The sequence below is a fragment of the Megalobrama amblycephala genome, linkage group LG2 (assembly GCF_018812025.1).
Source record: "Megalobrama amblycephala isolate DHTTF-2021 linkage group LG2, ASM1881202v1, whole genome shotgun sequence".
NCBI lineage: Eukaryota > Metazoa > Chordata > Actinopteri > Cypriniformes > Xenocyprididae > Megalobrama > Megalobrama amblycephala.
Genome location: NC_063045.1, coordinates 34,785,830 through 34,803,890, shown reverse-complemented (window position 1 = coordinate 34,803,890; position 18,061 = coordinate 34,785,830). Strand labels below are relative to the sequence as shown.

General features: G+C 41.5%; 2 protein-coding genes across 4 annotated transcripts; one reads left to right on the top strand and one right to left on the bottom strand.

Moving 5' to 3' along the window:
- Positions 1–1,052: 1,052 nt before the first annotated feature.
- LOC125256623 (protein FAM166B-like) lies at positions 1,053–3,896 on the top strand. 2 transcript variants are annotated; one of them, XM_048172785.1, is made up of 6 exons: positions 1,053–1,209; positions 2,624–2,847; positions 2,932–3,086; positions 3,179–3,297; positions 3,402–3,614; positions 3,713–3,896. In XM_048172785.1, the coding sequence occupies exons 1-5, from the start codon at positions 1,145–1,147 to the stop codon at positions 3,574–3,576; spliced, it is 738 nt and encodes a 245-aa protein (XP_048028742.1). In that variant the 5' UTR covers positions 1,053–1,144; the 3' UTR covers positions 3,577–3,614; positions 3,713–3,896. The 2 variants fall into 2 exon arrangements, with proteins under 2 accessions (XP_048028742.1, XP_048028733.1); XM_048172776.1 differs by having other exon boundaries at positions 3,179–3,311.
- Positions 3,897–4,054: 158 nt separating this feature from the next.
- On the bottom strand, positions 4,055–10,507 carry LOC125256635 (AP-4 complex accessory subunit RUSC2-like). Of its 2 annotated transcripts, none has more exons than XR_007182154.1 (3): positions 6,376–10,507; positions 5,981–6,103; positions 4,055–5,273 (listed from the first exon to the last, which is right to left on the bottom strand). XR_007182154.1 is itself a non-coding variant. In XM_048172796.1 (3 exons), the coding sequence occupies exons 1-3, from the start codon at positions 6,096–6,098 to the stop codon at positions 4,842–4,844; spliced, it is 315 nt and encodes a 104-aa protein (XP_048028753.1). In that variant the 5' UTR covers positions 6,099–6,363; the 3' UTR covers positions 4,055–4,841. The 2 variants fall into 2 exon arrangements, 1 of the variants encoding a protein (XP_048028753.1); XM_048172796.1 differs by lacking the exon at positions 6,376–10,507 and having other exon boundaries at positions 4,055–4,961; positions 5,197–5,273; positions 5,981–6,363.
- Between the last annotated feature and the right edge of the window lie 7,554 nt (positions 10,508–18,061).

Sequence of the window (18,061 nt, the reverse complement as noted above, 5' to 3'; positions counted from 1 at the left end):
ATGTCAAAGCTGAATTTTCAGCATTTATTTTGCATTTGGGATCTGATAGAACGTTTGGATCAACCTGTAAAGCTGAAAGAAAGAAAGAAAGAAAGAAAGAAAGAAAGAAAGAAAGAAAGAAGGAAAGAAAGAAAGAAAGAAAGAAAGAAAGAAAGAAAGAAGTAGGTGTGCACTATATTTCAAGCTTCTGGAAACTGGCAACCATAGCTCATTTAAGTCGTTATTTAGGGTACTGATTGTTTTTTAATTGCAGTGATAGGCTATACGTTTGTTTGAGAACTGCCGTGACTGAATTATTGAATCAATAAGTTGAACTCTGAACTTCCGAATTTGGGAACAGCATATACTTTAAGTATAAGCTATTTATTGCGATTATACTTATATCCGCTCATGAACGCGACGACATGCTCTGTGCATGATGTGTGCATGCCCAGATTTTTTCCCGGACTAACGTGAACTAATATTTGAATGCGTTTTGTCACTTTTGAAAAGGACAGCGTTAAGAAATCTCCTTCTGTGTTTTGACAGAACTAACAGCACGTGGGACTGGAATAATGACATTAGTTTCTTTTTGGGAGAACTACCCTTCAATATCATGTCTAAAACATATCAGTAAATAGGTTAGGTTTTGTCCTCTTGGGTCTATTCATTTTATGTATGGATAACTATTAACATTTTCATTAGAGCCATAGGCCTATTCCTTTTTGTGGCTGAATATCTGGGTGCATTTCTCCTTCTACCCACAAAAGGCATCACAACTAACTGACTGGTCATGTAACGTTATCTTTACCAGATCAACATTCAGCATGCGATTTGATAGGGTACATGTCAATGTTCAGTATCGACGTTTAGAAAAGCGTTTCTAAACAGAGTTTATTTTCAAACAATTTAATTGGACTTAGGTATAAGAAACTTTTTTTCGGTTCGTTTATTAAATAACTATTTTATTTAATTTAGGTGGCTGCACACTTTATCGAGTCCTTTCATTCTTCACGATGACTTTAAAGGACACGTAATTACAGGACACGTAATTACCTGGTAATTACGCGGTCTCTGACATAATAATGGCACGTGGACGCTCACCTTGACTCCCTCACTAGCAACCGTACACAATAACATTCACAACTGCTGCGGGTTTAAAAATATGGAGCAGTTTCCTCCAAAATTTAGTAAAGTGCTGGTGACACCTGACCCGCAATACATCCCAGGGTGAGTTCTCAGTTATTTCTCTGAATTGTTTTTAAATTATTTGTTTCTTATTTTGTTCCAAAAGTTAGCAGCGGTTGTTTTTTTATGAGTTTGAAAACGTGTACTTTCTTTATTTTCAACGATAGTTAATGTATGGGTTCATGTTGAAATATAACCTACAAACCTTTCTAAATGTACCTTCAAACGAGGCGCAGTAACTGAAGCATGTCTACTGCCAGCATTTCTTACTGTTACACTGAAGAACCTCTGTCTGTCTGCCTGTCTAAATGAATCGATCGATCAATTATTCAATATCACTGGAAATGACAATATTGCATCAATGGGTTTTTCTCCAACTTCACTAACTTTTTTTTGTCCCATCTTAAATCCCTCAGGGGATTTCAATCTCCATCATTCATATAGCTTTTTTCCCAAATGCATTTTTAATGTATTGTTTGTGTTTTATTGAAGGTCCCGTTCTTCGTGATCCCATGTTTCAAACTTTAGTTAGTGTGTAATGTTGTTGTTAGAGTATAAATAAAATCTGTAAAATTTTAAAGCTCAAAGTTCAATGCCAAGCGAGATATTTTATTTAACAGAAGTCGCCTACATCGAACGGCCAGTTTGGACTACATCCCTCTACTTCCTTCTTTAATGACGTCACTAAAACAGTTTTTTGACTAACCTCCGCCCACAGGAATACACAAGAGTTGCGTTTGTAGAGTGTGTTTGTCGCCATGTCGTCGAAACGCTGTTATTTTCATCCCGCAGTCCAATCACCGGGTCTGATTCCGGCTCAAATTGATAGGGTAAAATTAAAGACATGTTTACAATAACACTGAGCGCATGCATCTCCACGTTATGGTAAGAGGCGTGACCTTTCCGGGCAAGGTGCGCTAAGCTGCTGTCGAATCACAACACAGGAACCGCTGGCACAATCAGAACTCGTTACGTATTTCTGAAGGAGGGACTTCATAGAACAAGGAAGTCATCAGCCCGTTTTTATGACAATGGAAACAGCGGTATACAGATAAGTAAATTATGTGAAAAATACTGTGTTTTTTTACATGCGAAACATGAACACATGTTGTATTGCACACTATAAACACAATCAAAGCTTCAAAAAACCACGAAAAACGGGACCTTAATTTACTCTTGACTCAGGTTTTCAATCTCAAACCATTAAAATTCACCATAAAAATGCCATCCTAGATGTATTTGAGTTCCTTTCTTTCTTTAGATTCTTTAGATGTAAACAATACATTATTTGAGACGTTATGGAAATGACATTGTGATGGAAATATGTTTGACTGTATGCATGTATGTCCACTATGTATGTCTACTTGAATTTGAATTTCTAAAATAAAATGGTTGACAAATCATTATATATCCATTACATGTATTATTCCCAACATCTGCTGATGGTTGTGTGTAGGTATGCAGGCTACTGTCCTCAGCTGAAGTATCATGTGGGCCAGACTTATGGTCAGTTAACAGCAAAGCTCCTGTCTTCCCCGGAGGTATCTCACTCACAGAGACTTGTGCTCCATACTGGATGCCTCCCATCCATAGAGAAGGACACAGAGACCCATGATGAGATCTGGAGGAGCTGGAATGGAAGCAGCAGCAACCTGGAGACAATGATACCGGGATACACAGGTTATGAGCAGCTGGGGGGTTCGCAATACTTGGTGTCTAATTTGCAGATCTGTTAACATGCACCATATTTGTCTCTGCTCCAAGGTTTTGTTCCATTGCGCCAAAATTACTTCTGCAAAACATATGCAGAAACCTGTCGAGATGCACTATCGGAGTTCAAACAGGAACAAAAGAAGAGACTTCGTATAGCTTCTGCTGACCTGTCTTTTGCTGTCAGCAACAGCTTTCCAGATTTCAAAGTAAGCTGTCACAATCGGTTTGCTACCCTTTCCAGCTTGCATTATCTAATTTTAAAATCAAAGCTGAATCTAATGGTTGTCCTCTGTTGTAGCCCAGAAGACCGAACAGCCCTCTGATTGCAATATCTAAAGATCCTGCCCCCTACAAGGCCCCAGACCCCTGGAAGCCACAAGTCTCCCCGTACCTCATAGAGGATAGCAGCCCACATAAGTATTTCATCTCAGGTTAGCCAGAAATGGGCTTACCAAGAAGCAATTTACAGTGTTTTAATGAATTTTGCACCAATGTGTAACATTGGTCTGTCATTTTGACAGGTTTTACTGGCTATGTCCCCAAAGCCCGGTTCCTCTTTGGTACTGGATATCCCATCATCACCCACAAGGCACTGATCCAGTTTGGCAAGGAAATGAAGGCAGGTCAGACCTCCCTCAACCTGCAAGAGGAATTGTCCACCAGCTTGCCGCTGATACCCACAATCTACCCCTCTAAAACAGGTCTCCTGCCCTCCTACACGGGCCACATACCAGGTATGTGAAGATAGTTATTACTGTACTGCATGTATTTCCAGAAATGATGCTTTCTTTTCCAGTAGAAGAGCAATGGAAAGTTGTCAATTTGTCAACAGGGTACAGATTTCAATATGGCCATACATTTGGGCAGCTCACCCATAATGCTCTGAGTCACACTGGTACACAGAGGAAGAACACAGGGGGAAACAGACTGAGCTGAAGACCCAACCATGCAGCTGAAATCAGTGATCACCACAACTCATCCAAGGACAATTAAAGTCATGTGGGCCATCTAACAAACAACATGTAGCTGTGGATTTAATGTTGTCATATTTAATGAGATTCACCATAATAACTTTAAAAGTGGTGGAATTGGTATGGTTTAGTATTAGTATACAAAATCATGTGATGCATTTTACAAATACTTCCTTCCTACCTTCTTCTGGCACACACATACAAAAAAAGCACACAATACAAACATTAATGACGCAACAAATCTTTATTATCACAAAGGTCCAATCAGGCACTATTTTAATATCAGGAAACAGAGAAAACACTGCTTTTAAAACTCACTCATAATCATACCGTCCTCTTAATGAGCTCTTGTCCATCTTTGCATCACTAACATCAGGGGTCACGTTTGGGCAAATGTGGTCATAAATAAATATCGCTACTTAATTAGTCCTGCTGTTAAGTAGTACATAAGAAATATAAAGCTACTCAGCATGCATATTTATCAAAGAAAATAGCTATATTAAATAGATTTCATCGTGCACAAAAATGCAATAAAACCAGCAGTACATTCCTTTACAGTTGTCAGTAAACATCATACTCACCTACACAAGTGTATAAATGATGGATCCAGAATTCCAAAGCACACAAGCTAAAGAGCAATATGTTCATTAGCTAACTGTACTGTGTCATAACTTTTTAACAGATGTATTCAGCATTTGACCTACTTTAGCAGATCTATGATGAAGGCACTGAGCCGCATGTGACTTGGTAACTGGGATTTTTTTTTTTTACCACAGATACCAAGCTGTCAGGCAGTTGGGTAGATGAGCCTATGAAGAAAGAAACATTGGCAATCATAAAAAAGACAGTGTCCAATCAGATTTTGAGGGCACTTGAGAATGAAAGTGTTTCATTTGATTTTCATCTGACTGGCTCCCACAGACCTGGTTGTTCCGTGGCCTCTACGATGTTCCATAGTTTGTTGCGTCGCTTTTCAATAATAAATCCAATTTATAATTTAAATTTATATGCTTTCAAACCATCTTGAAGAATGTTCTGGATTGTGGGGTAGAGCTGTTTAAGGACAAGGTGGCTGATTGTGGTGCACAGTGAACTGTTTCCCAGTCTGATCTGAAAACAAAATAAAACATTTTAAGAGATCAGATTGAGACCTCTCAGTCTGCTACAAGTAAAGGACTCTCTGTCTGTACATGAAACTATATACAAAACAGTTTTGCCTGGCAGTATAATTAGAACCCATGGGTAATGTTTGACATTTCTGTTGTATTCAAGTATCCAAGATATTTTGCCCCACTTTCCATATTTTTTATTTTTTATTTTTTATTTCTTTGACTCCTGATACTACCTTTTCCCCTGGGTCTTGTCTTGAGTTGAAATGAGCTGTTATTATATCCACTGCTAAACTCACAGCTTTCAACATACCTGCAGAAAAAAAAATGGTAGGGATGGGAGTGAGTTAGAGATTTAAATTAATTCTGTAAAAAAACAAAACAAAAAAACATTCTGCTTATCAACAGTGTTTCTGATCCCTCAACATTTGACCTGACACTTTGTAAAGGAATGTAAGACACAATAAATATTTACATGAAGCAAATTTAAAATGCTGTACTTTTAGGTAATTTCTATCAATTCCTCTAAAGTACATGAACAATTGTAAAAGAAGATACATGAAACCTACAAAAAAAAGAACATACAGTAGTACACACATTTGTGCTTACATAGAAACACACATATAAACATGCCGAGTGTGTTAGTCAATCCAATGTAGTGACTTAAAATTAGGTCAAATTTTCCGCTTCAGGGAAACGAAGGCAATGCTGCAGAGATCCACTCTGTATCTTTCTGTTGCAGAAGGGATTTTTACCTTCAATGGCAGTCTGAGACAGAATTGTACTCTGATTTATTGAAGTGTGTTCTACATTTGTAATTCTATGTGATAAATGCTATTGTAGAAATGTTCATATTAACACAGGTCTCCATACATATCATGGGCACATTGCTATACTGAATCACAAAAACAACATCATATATTGTCAATTGATAATAATAATCATGTAAAAATGTACGGAAATATGTGAGTTTTTAGTAATGAAAAAATATATGCAGAATAGGATTATTTAGCATCTCACTTCTCTTGTGCAGAAGATCAATTGAAAGAATATCTGAAGGGGCTTCTGGGGAAAGGCAGAACTCCTCAGGGGGTCTGTCAGTCATGGAGAATGAGTCACTGTGTTGACGTTCCCTCATAACACCTGCAGAGTTGAGGAAGCATACATAAAATTTGACCTAAATACATAACTTCTACCAGATTCACAAAACATACACAATTTGTCTTACAGTTACACTGTACTCTAAAAGAGGGAGCATGTGCTTGCAGTGCACCCAGATAGAGGTGTATATATACATCATATCAGAAAATAAAATATTTAGTATAAGTGCGAAGTTGCACGTTCAACACACAAACATCCACATCAGTACAGTAAGTACAATAAATTGAAACAAAAACATGATCAGTGACACTTACAAGGTGATCTCCTTGGCCCAAAGATGGAGTGAGCGTTGGTCTTGGGTTCTTCATTCGTGCAGACCTGTGATGCTGTTTAAAAAGGCCAGACGGATTTCTGTCCAGTGCCGGGTAGAGAGATGAGGGAGGAGATAGAAGTCAAGGAGGTGACTGAGGTAATGGCAGGGGAGGAGCTTTGATGTAAAGGGGATGCATCCAGAGGACCTGTGGTCTCCTGAACAAGGGGAACCTGCTCAGGAAGACAAATCTGAGAAGCTTGTTTTCCAGACCAAGATTGTTTTTGACTTGGGCAGGCCTTTGGACTACCGTCTGTTTGCTCTGGGCTTTGAGGGTTTCTTGATCTCATATTTGGATATGTGGATTTCTGTTCATCAAGTCCTGGTGAATGAGTCCTAACATTGTGCTGGGCTGCGTACAAAAGGGGGTGGTTATGGGGCAAAATAGGACTTGATGTGCAGGTGGAACAACTGTCTGAACTGGTTGCTGCCTCCAGGTGAATGTTAGAGGAACTCCCAAGAGGTGAGGGTTGTATATGGAGTGGATGTACCTTGCTTTTGCAAGTAGCTTTGGATGGACCAGGCTTGCTGTACTTGTGGCTTATGTACTGATTGAGAAGAGTACCAAGAGTCTTGCTCTGTTTTCCTGAGGGTGCCTGATGCACAAAGAGCTGGATGGGGAGAAAGGTGGGCCTTTGTGCTTTTGTGTTTCGCACAACTTCTGGGGATGAAGCACATGCACCTGTAAACACAAGAAAAAGTTGTGGAAAACCATTGTGGTTATTACAACAAAGAACTGAATTCAAAATATTAAGAGTTTTCTAGGTTTCTTACCTTCTGGATTGTACTGACTACTGTCAATACTCAGTGAGACTGCTGCCATCTCTGAATCATCCTGTTTCTGGATGGAGGCGAGATTATGGATGAAGTGTGAGCCTGATGGATCCTCTATGCTCTTAGATGATTTTCCATTTCCCTTCTTACTTCGGACAATTTCTACAAAAGAGGTGGCATGTTGCCTATATAGAGGTGAAAATAAGTTTGTGTCTAAATTGCTGGGACAGCTGTTTTGTAGGGCTCCCAGCTTCAATAAGGTAGAACATGTCTGGCTGCCAGTCCAGCTTTGAGACTGAGTAGTCTTGGTATAATTACAACTACCATGTTCTCTTAAAGCAGATTGACAAGTTTTTATGTGTGCCATTGTCTCTTTTGTTTCCTTAGATTGGTCCTTAGCGGCTTGTCTATTATTCTTCCCTTCATCACCCTGAAAAAGTTGGAAAATATGTGGTTTCACTATTGTGGATATTGCTCAGTAGATTTATTATACATAAAGATCAAATCATTTGGCTATTCAAGGACAGTATATATGTTACACATTAATCCCTTAATCAAAACCCTGAATCTATGAATTACCATAGGTATGGTACAATAATGGCTTAAATATCTGGTGTTCACTTTGGTCAACCTTTGGCTTCCTCCTTTCATCTCCCACTGAATGGGATTACTTATGCAAGTTGTCTCCATCCGAGTCCTCATCCTCTTCATCCTCATTCACTTCTGATTCAGGGATGAAAAGGTTTTGCCATCTGGGATTACCTCTGCAATGGGATGGGTCTTTATTTAGTTGAGGACTGGACGACGGAGAGTTCTCTGACAAAACACAAAGTACTGGGAATGATTAATTTCTGCTGTTTCTGTTGAACTTGACTTCCTTGTGTGGCTTAGACTGCCATAGTCAAGTGCTTCCCTCGGCAGATCTCCTCTCTCAGGTAGGGATATACTGTGGGTTAAATTCTGAGAGTGTGGCTGCCTAGATGTCTGTAATGGGTTACATAGGTGCCACCCAACAGAGTGGCCATGGATGTGGCACACAATCAGAGTTTCTCCTGACTTTGGGGAGACATCCATTTTCTAAGCACCAGCACTTTAAAGCATCAGTCTTTGCATCCCAGGCTGGTTAAGTGACAAACAGAGTGAATGCAAAGCTCAGAGGAATCTCTTGTAACCTCAGATGTCTGCATTTTCAGTGCTTTCAAGCAAAAATCTAAATGATAAAATAAGCATTCAGTGGATTAGCTTTACCAAGCTTAAATCCACTTTTCAGCATAAACCAATAAATCACACACATTTGATGGGTGCTTCCCATTAACCATAGAAGTATTGAAATGAGACTACTTGTAATTATGGTAACTTCATTATTATAAAATATCCCAGAGCAGTCAGAAACACAAATGCAAAAACACAAGCATGTTTGTTTTTTGTGTCTTTGTAAGGACAATCTATTGAGTTCAGTTGTTTTTATGCTCATTTTATTTTCTATCCCCTAACTCCAAATCTTATGATCACAGAAATTTTGAGATGTAATTAAAGCATTATTTATTATGTTTATCTGGTTTCCTCACGGGAACATTGGCTAGACCCCACAATTATGTTAAATCTGAACACATACACACATTTACTTAAAACTATCTAAATGAAGACATAGAATATACATTTCTCATTATGAATCATACTGACTAACCCTTAAAAAAAACCTATTGAGATTTTAAAAAACAGCATTATTTAACTTTATTCATGAATATATTTTTTAAATGAGGATGTCAGAATGTTTAAAAAAGAAAAATGTCATATTTTGCTAACTTCTGGTGATAATTTTGTCCACAAACTATAGCTTAGTAAAACAAACACTGTTATTTAAAAGATACTGAACAATTTATTTGTCATTTTAGTATATTAGTTAAGTTAAATTATTTTACCTCTTTCTTCAAATTCCAGCCCTAAAATTCTGTGTCGTTAACAGTAAATTAAGACCTTGTGGTCGGGCTGTTAGCACTGGCAACTGCATCAACTCACCCAGCCGTAAAGCTCCATCAATCCGAGAGCCAGCACATAGTCACTCTTATTTTGTCTGTACAGTAACTGGAGCAAACACACCGCATGATCACAACCTAATGCTCTACATCCACTCAGCAGAGATTAAGGAAAGAAAAATAAAAACATGAAAAGATAGGAAATGGGTAACGTCCCTCTTGCAGTTCCACTTTAGACACACTTCTTTCTGCTCTGCACTTCTCACAGCTCATCTGTTCCTCATACCTTCCCTCCTCCCCCTGTACAGTGGTTCTGAGCCCCACAGTCCTATAGCAACAGCATCACAGACCCCACTGAACATGCTCAGTGTATTGAACACTGACTCATAGAAGACTTGGAACAGAAAATTGAGATCCTGAATGAAAAACTAATGTTTTAAAATTAATCAGATCTCTTACATAGAAAATATAATGGTAGAAAGTCCATGTCTTTCGAGAAGCTTAAAGGAATATTTCTAGAAAGGAAATTCTGTCATATACTCACCTTCATGTCATTCCAAACCACTTTGGCTTACTTTCTTCTTCTCTTGAGTAACTTAAAAGAGAAAATGTTTTGAAGACTGTGCTAGTTGCTGTCACAGACACACCAGGCTCCAACACCCACCAATCACAGCGCACACCTTCCCCTGAGTACTGATCACACACACCTGCACCTCATCATTACGCCAATCAGCACCAGGATAAAAGACACTCACACACTCACTCACATTGTCCGGTCTCGTTCGCATCAAGGAACTTACCTCAATGCTTAATTCAGTGACTCCTGTCGTTACTTACCTGTATCCTGTGTCTCCAAGTTACCTCCAGTGTTTTCCAGTCCGTGTGTGAGTGTCATCTGCCTTCCTCGTCTCCAGTTTGCTACCGCCATTTCTCCAACGTCACCCTGTAACCACAAAGGACAGTATCACTTATCTATCATTCATCATTCACTGCCATTGCATCTACTACTCCCCTGTTGTCACCATCTTCTCTGCTTGTGTTCAATAAACTACCTGAATTGTTATCTCCTGTCTCCGACCTGTCTATACTGTAACAGAAGACCGGCCCGAAACAGCGGAACACAAGCATGAGCCACCCCGATCCGTTCCAGGATTTGGTTGATGCTTTGCATCGCACATTCACCATTCACCCTCCGCCATCAGCTCCAGCCATCACTTCCGCAAACATCGTCACTTCTTCCTCACCACCTGTTTACGCCAGTCCCATGGCCAAACCGGCGCCCTATTCTGGTTCGGCGGAGGATTGCAACGGATTCCTCCTGCAATGCTCCCTGACCCTGGAGATGCAACCGCACTTATTCCACACCAAGTACTCCAAGGTAGCGTTTTTAATCTCATTTTAGAAAAAGAAACAAAAAAAGCGTTTTTAATCTCACAATTATCTGGCAAAGCTCTTCAATGGGTCGATTCCATATCAGTCATATGTGATCCAGTGATCCAGTCATATTCCAGCTTCGTCGACCACTTCAAAGAAGTTTTTGGAAAGCCTTCTTGGGACTCATCCATTGGTGAGAAACTTTACAATTTGAAGCAAGGAAATATGTCAGTTAACGAGTATGCTCTTCAATTCAGAACTCTCGCTGCAAGAAGTGGATGGAATGAACAAGTGCTACTAACAACATATCGCCAAGGATTGGATCCTCGAGTGTAGTTGCATCTCGCTGCATACGAGGATACCATTGGCCTTGAATGCTTCATCCAGCTATCCATCCGCTTCGCCACTCGTATGCAGTCGAGTCTCAAAGAGCACCAGGGTCAGTCACAGCACAACACCTTCCTCTGCCGGCCAGATTCCGTCAGCCCTCCACAACCACCCTATGAACCCATGCAAGTGGAATCCACTCGTCTGAGTCCCGCTGAATGGCAGAGAAGGCTGACCCAGAACTTATGTTTATATTGTGGCTCTCGTGGGCATGTAATCTCTGCATGCCCAACACGCCCACCTTGTTCCATGGTAATTGCCATCATCTCCACTCTCAATACAATGAAACCACTCACCACTATTGTAAGACTTACTGCTGCTGATATCTCCATTCCAGTATCTGCACTCCTCGATTCTGGGTCAGCAGGAAACTTCATCTCTGGCGCCCTCTGCTGTCAGTTTGGCCTCAAGACCAAGACTATGCCGTCAACCTACCAGATCCACTCAATAACCGGTAAACCTGTGAGCAGAAGACATGTGAGTCAGAGTGTTGGACCATTACAACTCCAAGTTGGGATACTTCATGTGGAGAACATCCATCTGCTGGTTCTGGAGGGATCCACCGCTGACGTGATTCTAGGGTGTCCGTGGTTGGAGCAGCACAACCCAATTCTCTCCTGGAAGACTGGAGAAGTCCTGAAGTGGGGCGACACCTGTTTTCCGAACTATTTCTCTGCACTGCCTGTTCCACAATCTCCTAGTTCCAATCATCTCCCTGTCTGCGCCACTTCCATAGAAAGCCCCATTGAGAAACGTTCCGTGGATATTCCCTCATGTTACGCCCCCTTCAGTGACGTTTTTTGCTCAAAAAGAGCTTCCAAGCTGCCTCCACACCGGCTATGGGACTGTGCCATAGACCTGCTTCTGGGTGAGTCAGTGCCTAGGGGAAAGATCTATCCCCTATCCATCCCGGGAGAAGGCCAGAGGAGGCTCTGGCTCAAGGCTACATCCATCTATCGACTTCCCCTGCTGCTTCCAGCTTCTTCTTCATGGCGAAAAAGGACGGAGGCTTGCGGCCTTGTATTGACTATTGGGCATTGAACTCCATCACCGTCAAGTTCAGGTACCCCCTTCCTCTCGTCCCAGCGGCCCTGGAACATCTCCATGGTGCCACTGTGTTCACCAAGTTGGACCTCCGCAGCACGTACAACCTCTTCCGGATACGTGAGGGGGACGAGTGGAAGACCGCCTTCGTCACGCCCACTGGCCACTACGAATACCTGGTGATGCCGTATGGCCTGGTCAACGCCCCCTCCGTATTCCAGGACTTCATCCATGAGGTGCTCCGGGAGTTTCTCCACAAGCTCGTTCTGGTCTACATCGACAATATCCTGATCTACTCCCGGAGCATGGCCGAACATCGCCACCATGTTGCGGAGGTCCTGAAACACCTGAGAGAATTCCAACTCTTCCTCAAGGCCGAGAAATGCTCCTTCCATCAGTCCTCCGTGCAGTTCCTTGGGTATAACATCGACCACAGTGGCATCCGGATGGACGAGGGGAAGGTGAAAGCCATCAGGAACTGGCCCACACAAACTACAGTGAAGGAACTCCAATGTTTCCTCGGCTTCGCCAACTTCTACAGACGGTTCATCCAAAACTACAGCTCCATCACCAGCCCACTCACAAGCCTCCTCCGGAACAAGCCCAAGTCTCTGTCCTGGACTCCAGCTGACACAGTAGCATTCGACATCCTCAAAAAGGCCTTCACCACCGCTCCTCTCCTGGTCCATCCCGACCCAGACAAGCCCTTCATCGTGGAGGTGGACGCCTCCACCACAGGAGTAGGAGCGGTCCTTTTGCAGCAGCAGGGGAACCCAAGCCACCTCCATCCATGTGCCTTCTTCTCCCGCAAGCTCAACCCGGCGGAGGTTAACTATGACATCAGCGACCGAGAACTTCTTGCTGTCAAGTTGGCCCTCGAGGAGTGGAGGCATTGGCTGGAGGGAGCCAGACATCCCTTCCTGGTTCTAACCGACCATAAAAACCTAGAGTATCTTCGAGCTGCTAAAAGACTCAACCCCAGACAGGCCCATTGGGCGCTGTTCTTCATACGCTTTAACTTCACCATCTCTAATCGACCTGGATCCAGAAACATCAAGGCAGATGCCTTATCAAGACTTCATGCTCCAGAAGAAAACACAGAGGAACCTGAACCCATTCTCCCAGAGCAGATCGTGGTCAGCCCCATCACCTGGTCTGCTGAGACACTGGCCACCCGGGGGTCAATGAAACCCTCTCGCTGCTAAAAGAGTTCTTCTGGTGGCCCAACATGGCTGCCGATGTCAGAAGGTACGTGCAGGGATGCAGGAAATGCGCCATCTCGAAGAGCCCGCGCCATCTACCATCCGGCAAGCTCCTTCCTCTGCCTGTTCCAAATCGACCCTGGTCACACCTAGGAGTGGATTTCATCACTGATCTCCCAGCCTCTAATGGATGTACCTGTATACTTGTTGTTGTGGACAGATTTTCTAAATCCTGTCATCTTATTTCTCTGAAGGGACTCCCTACTGCCATGGAAACAGCAGAGATCATGTTCAACCACGTATTCCGATACTTCGGAATCCCTGAAGACATTGTGTCGGATAGAGGACCACAGTTCATCTCCCGGGTGTGGAGAGCATTCTTCTCGCTCCTAGGTGTGACCGTCAGCCTCTCGTCGGGATACCATACTCAATCGAACGGGCAGATGGAACGGAAGATCCAAGAGATCGGCCGCTTCCTCCGTACCTTCTGTCATGGCCACCAGGACTCTTGGAACCAGTACCTGGGTTGGGCCGAGTACGCACAGAACTCCCTACACCAACCATCCACCGGACTTACACCATTCCAGTGCATACTCGGGTACCAACCCCCACTGTTCCCCTGGACCAGGGAACCATCGGACGTACCATCTGTAGATTACTGGTTCCGAGAGAGCGAGGAGGTCTGGGACTCAGCACACCACCAACTCCAACAAGCTCTTCGTAGGCGCAGGATGGCAGCAGACCTTCATCGCTCCGAAGCCCCTGCCTACCAACCGGGACAGAAGGTCTGGCTGTCCACCAGGGATATCCGACTGCGCCTACCATGCCGTAAGCTGAGTCTGAGGTTCATTGGCCCATTCACCATCCTGGAACAGATCAACCCGGTCACCTACAAACTCCAACTACCTCCAGAGTATCGCATGCACACCACATTCCATGTGTCACTGCTAAAACCACACCACCCTTCTGTTCTTCTCTCCACAGAGCCTGGTGTGGCTGAAGCCAAGGCCCCCCCCCCCCCCTTCCACTTCTACTGGACGACGGAGCTGCATACGAGGTGCGAGAGATCTTGGACTCCTGGCACCGTGGTGGTCAGCTCGAATATCTAGTGGACTGGGAAGGTTACGGTATTGAGGGACGCTCATGGATCCCACATAATCATCATCACGCCAATCAGCGCCAGGATAAAAGACACTCACACACTCACTCATGTAACGACTGAGACAAATCAGACACAATTATTTGTTATAGTTAACCAATACTTGTTTAAAGCTCACTCTGGGGTCTGTCCTCACCCCCCGGGAAGACCAGCCTTAGTTTTCTTGCCCTGAAGAATGTGTGTGTTGCACATGGAAAAGCAGAGACACAAGGAAACCTGCATTTTCCACACAGAACACAGATGTTCCTGCATTAATTTATAGACAGACTGTTCTATAAATGAACATGCATATTCCCAGAAAATAGTATCCATTATTACTGTTGTTGTATTGAACTCATTGTATTTACATGTTACATGTAAATTTACATGGGTTCGTATCGAGAAGATTTAAATGCTTGTGTATGCGGTATGTCCATACCTGTACAACACATTAGTATTACAAGAATCTTTAATAGTTCTTCTTCAAAAACTCAGCCAGTTAATATTGCTCGGTCGTAAAAGCCCCGATAAGGGGGTGTGTTGTCACCCGTAAATACAACATCTTCATTTGTCCGGTCAACAACTAAGAGGTGTGACTTTGACCAGAGGTTAAAAGCCAGCGAAAAATGCCACTCCCTTTTTTTTTCCTTGCTTCTTGGACGACTGAACGGGCCCCTCCTTGCTGCAGGCCTCTCGAGGCCAAGGCCTGCAGGCTTCTGCTTACAACCCAGCCATGTGCTCATCTATAAGTTGTTTCATAGTACTTCATCTAACGCAGAAGATACTGGCAACAACTTCGGACTGAATCCTCAAGATTTCTCCTCAGATGGCAGATCCGATGCTCCTCAGCCTAAAGGCATCTTGCAAGTATCGTACATTTGAACATTAACAGCGATTTAGTATTGATTTGTAAAACTTACCTTTGTCAGCAAAGGTGTTTTATTACTGAGGAAACTGATGATTCTTTTCCAGATTGACTTTTTCAAATAGCTCCATTAACGGTTCCCCTTCCGTTTCAACTCTATCATTGCTCATTCTTAAGTATGTGTGTGACCTTTGTGTATGTTATGTGTTCGTTAGTTTAGCTATGTGTTTGTGAGTTAGTTAATAAAGAATTGTGCACAATACATGTTTGGTTCTGACTCCGTCTGCTAATAAACTGCCTCTTAAGTGATTTAGATCCTGACTACATGCTCTGAGTAGTACTGTACAATAAGAACGATGTTTTTCCATAACCTGGAAATGAACATTTCTTCGAATTAATAAACAATCAACACTAAGTGTCCACTGGACGAACAGGTTAATTGATTGTAACATTAACTCTCTGGAGTCGGGTAATGCGCCGGCGCGTTTTGCAGGATTTTTTTCACATTGCAGCAAAACAGACTTAAAATACTCCGTCATTTCTTGTCATAGAGACATAAGTAATATATCAATTGAAACTATAGAATGTCTTCTTTTATTTGTGTACACTCAGAGTAAAAACACAATGTTGTGCTTTTTGTAAAATAAAGAAAACTAACATGATGCGTGATCTCTCGTCTCCCTCTGAATGAAGTCCAATCTGATAGTTCTCAGAAAATGAACTGTAACTTAGTGAATACTAATGACAAAAAAAATGACACTTATGTCTAAAGAAACGTTGAAATGTCAGGTTTTAAATCATGTAAGTCAAATCGAAAACAAACATTCTGTGTTTATGTAATCTGTATGATAAGAGAGCCATGTCAGAAGTCCGTGATTCAGATCATTATCCGCTAATGCGGCCACACCCACATAGCCAGCGCTATTCAGAGGAAAATTCAGAGGCAATACTTGTATGCATTGTCTCAATCGTGTATTTATTGTCTTGAAAGTGTTTATCTGGATGTTAAAGCCATGGTTAGCGATCTCTAGAAGACATGCCGTTAGTTCCTGGTTCCTGTTCTTCTTTATATTAATTTGTGGCCTAAAGGTGTACAGAGCGCCCTCCGGCTGCAAGTATGAATTGAAAACAAAGTATCCAGCACTCATAGTGATGACAATAAATATTGAATAAATATTACTCTTCAGTATAGAAAATTGACATAAACATATAAGAATCCATCAATATTTCTCCAAATGTGCATGCTTTTAAGCTAAAAGCCTATATGAAATGCCATAGAGGTAACATAATTGTTCAGACACTTTGCATCACAGAAATACATTATATTTCAAAGAATATAATAGAAAAACATTATTTTAAATTGTAATAATATTTACACAGTATTGCTGTTTATGATGAGCTGAGACATGATTACAGAGGGTTTTTTTCTCAGCCTACCTGACTGAAAGGCCTCATTAATATGCAAGTCATTTCAGGTCATTATTATGCGATTCTTCTCAGGTGAGAATCACCCATTATTCATGATGATTCACGCCTCCATGCATACTGTGTTTCTTGACAAAAAGTGTCTTACAAAAACTAAATCAATATATTGTTTTATATGAAGGAGTAGGCAGATTATTTTTACATAATTCTGAAGCAAAAACCTCCAATACCCAGAAGTCTTGTGAACACAGATTTAATATACTTTTTTTGGCCTTATTTCAGTGACTTAAGTTTTTTGTTTTTTCAATAACCACGCACAAACGTTATTCCTTCAAAAATACAAACATGTACATACATGTTCCTCACATATTATGGTAGCCTAGTTTGTGCTGAATACAGTGTAATGACACTTTTGTCATTTATATGTTTATGAACAACTGAAAAAAGCACAAATGTCAGGGCATGTCAAAACTTCTCCAGGCCCCAAATCAGCCTCAGACTCCAGAGGGTTAATCTTAATGTAGCTACATCCAGTTAATCCAATTAACTGATTTACATATTCATAATTAATCATAATTAATGATTAATCATAATAATCATAATGAGTTATGAATAATTATTAATATTTCCCCTTCGAGTTAATTCGCTACACTCACATTGTCTGGTCTCGCTCGCATCAAGGAACTTACCTCTATGCTTACCTCAAGGACTCCTGTCGTTACTTACCTGTATCCTGTGTCTCCAAGTTAGCTCCAGTGTTTTCCAGTCTGTGTGTGTGTGTCGTCTGCCTTCCTCATCTCTGGTGTAGGCACTGCTAGGAAAGGTGGCTAAATTCTTTTGCCTGACTGCCTCTGTCTTTCAGTTCAACAACCCATTGAGGAAAAGCTCATATTTGTATCCACCCAACACATGGTAAACAACAAGAAGTTCATCAGATTATATATCACAAAAGCTCACTGGCTTTTCTGTTAATCTACTGACCTAAATCAGCATAACTATAAGATGTCTCAAAAATATTTGTATGCCACTGTTTTGAATCAAGAACAGCTGTAGATAGCTTATCATATTATATAAGCATACATTATATAAGCTAATATATGCTAAAGGAAAATTGAATTTTAACCCTTGTTTACCGAGTAGTATATTAACCAACTGTACAGTAAATATAATTGTCTGCATGTAATGTTTTGCATAGGTTGATGAGTACACATCATTCAGAGCTTCACATCATTCAGTACATTTTCATCATGCTCATCCAGTGCACTCAAGCAGAAAACCATGACAAAAAGAGCCTTGTTTTTCCAGGGGAAGTCTTGTAGTCATTTCATTTAGATATGGACATGAACACAACATGATGATAATCAGAGCACTGGGCTCAATCAAATGTCAATGTTTATCAGTCAGCATACTTGGAAGAAAGCTCAAAACTGTGTAACATTACAGTA

What these genes read in the sequence shown, in the direction of transcription:
- LOC125256623 (XM_048172776.1), top strand. Translation starts at nt 1,145, where the DNA reads ATGGAGCAGTTTCCTCCAAAATTTAGTAAAGTGCTGGTGACACCTGAC. An exon ending in GACCCGCAATACATCCCAGG is followed by an intron (nt 1,210 to 2,623) that starts GTGAGTTCTCAG and finishes GGTTGTGTGTAG; the next exon opens with GTATGCAGGCTACTGTCCTC. An exon ending in ACAGCTTTCCAGATTTCAAA is followed by an intron (nt 3,087 to 3,178) that starts GTAAGCTGTCAC and finishes CCTCTGTTGTAG; the next exon opens with CCCAGAAGACCGAACAGCCC.
- LOC125256635 (XM_048172796.1), bottom strand. Translation starts at nt 6,098, where the DNA reads ATGAGGGAACGTCAACACAGTGACTCATTCTCCATGACTGACAGACCC. An exon ending in TGATCTTCTGCACAAGAGAA is followed by an intron (nt 5,274 to 5,980) that starts GTGAGATGCTAA and finishes TTTTTTCTGCAG; the next exon opens with GTATGTTGAAAGCTGTGAGT. An exon ending in GACAAGACCCAGGGGAAAAG is followed by an intron (nt 4,962 to 5,196) that starts GTAGTATCAGGA and finishes TTTTGTTTTCAG; the next exon opens with ATCAGACTGGGAAACAGTTC.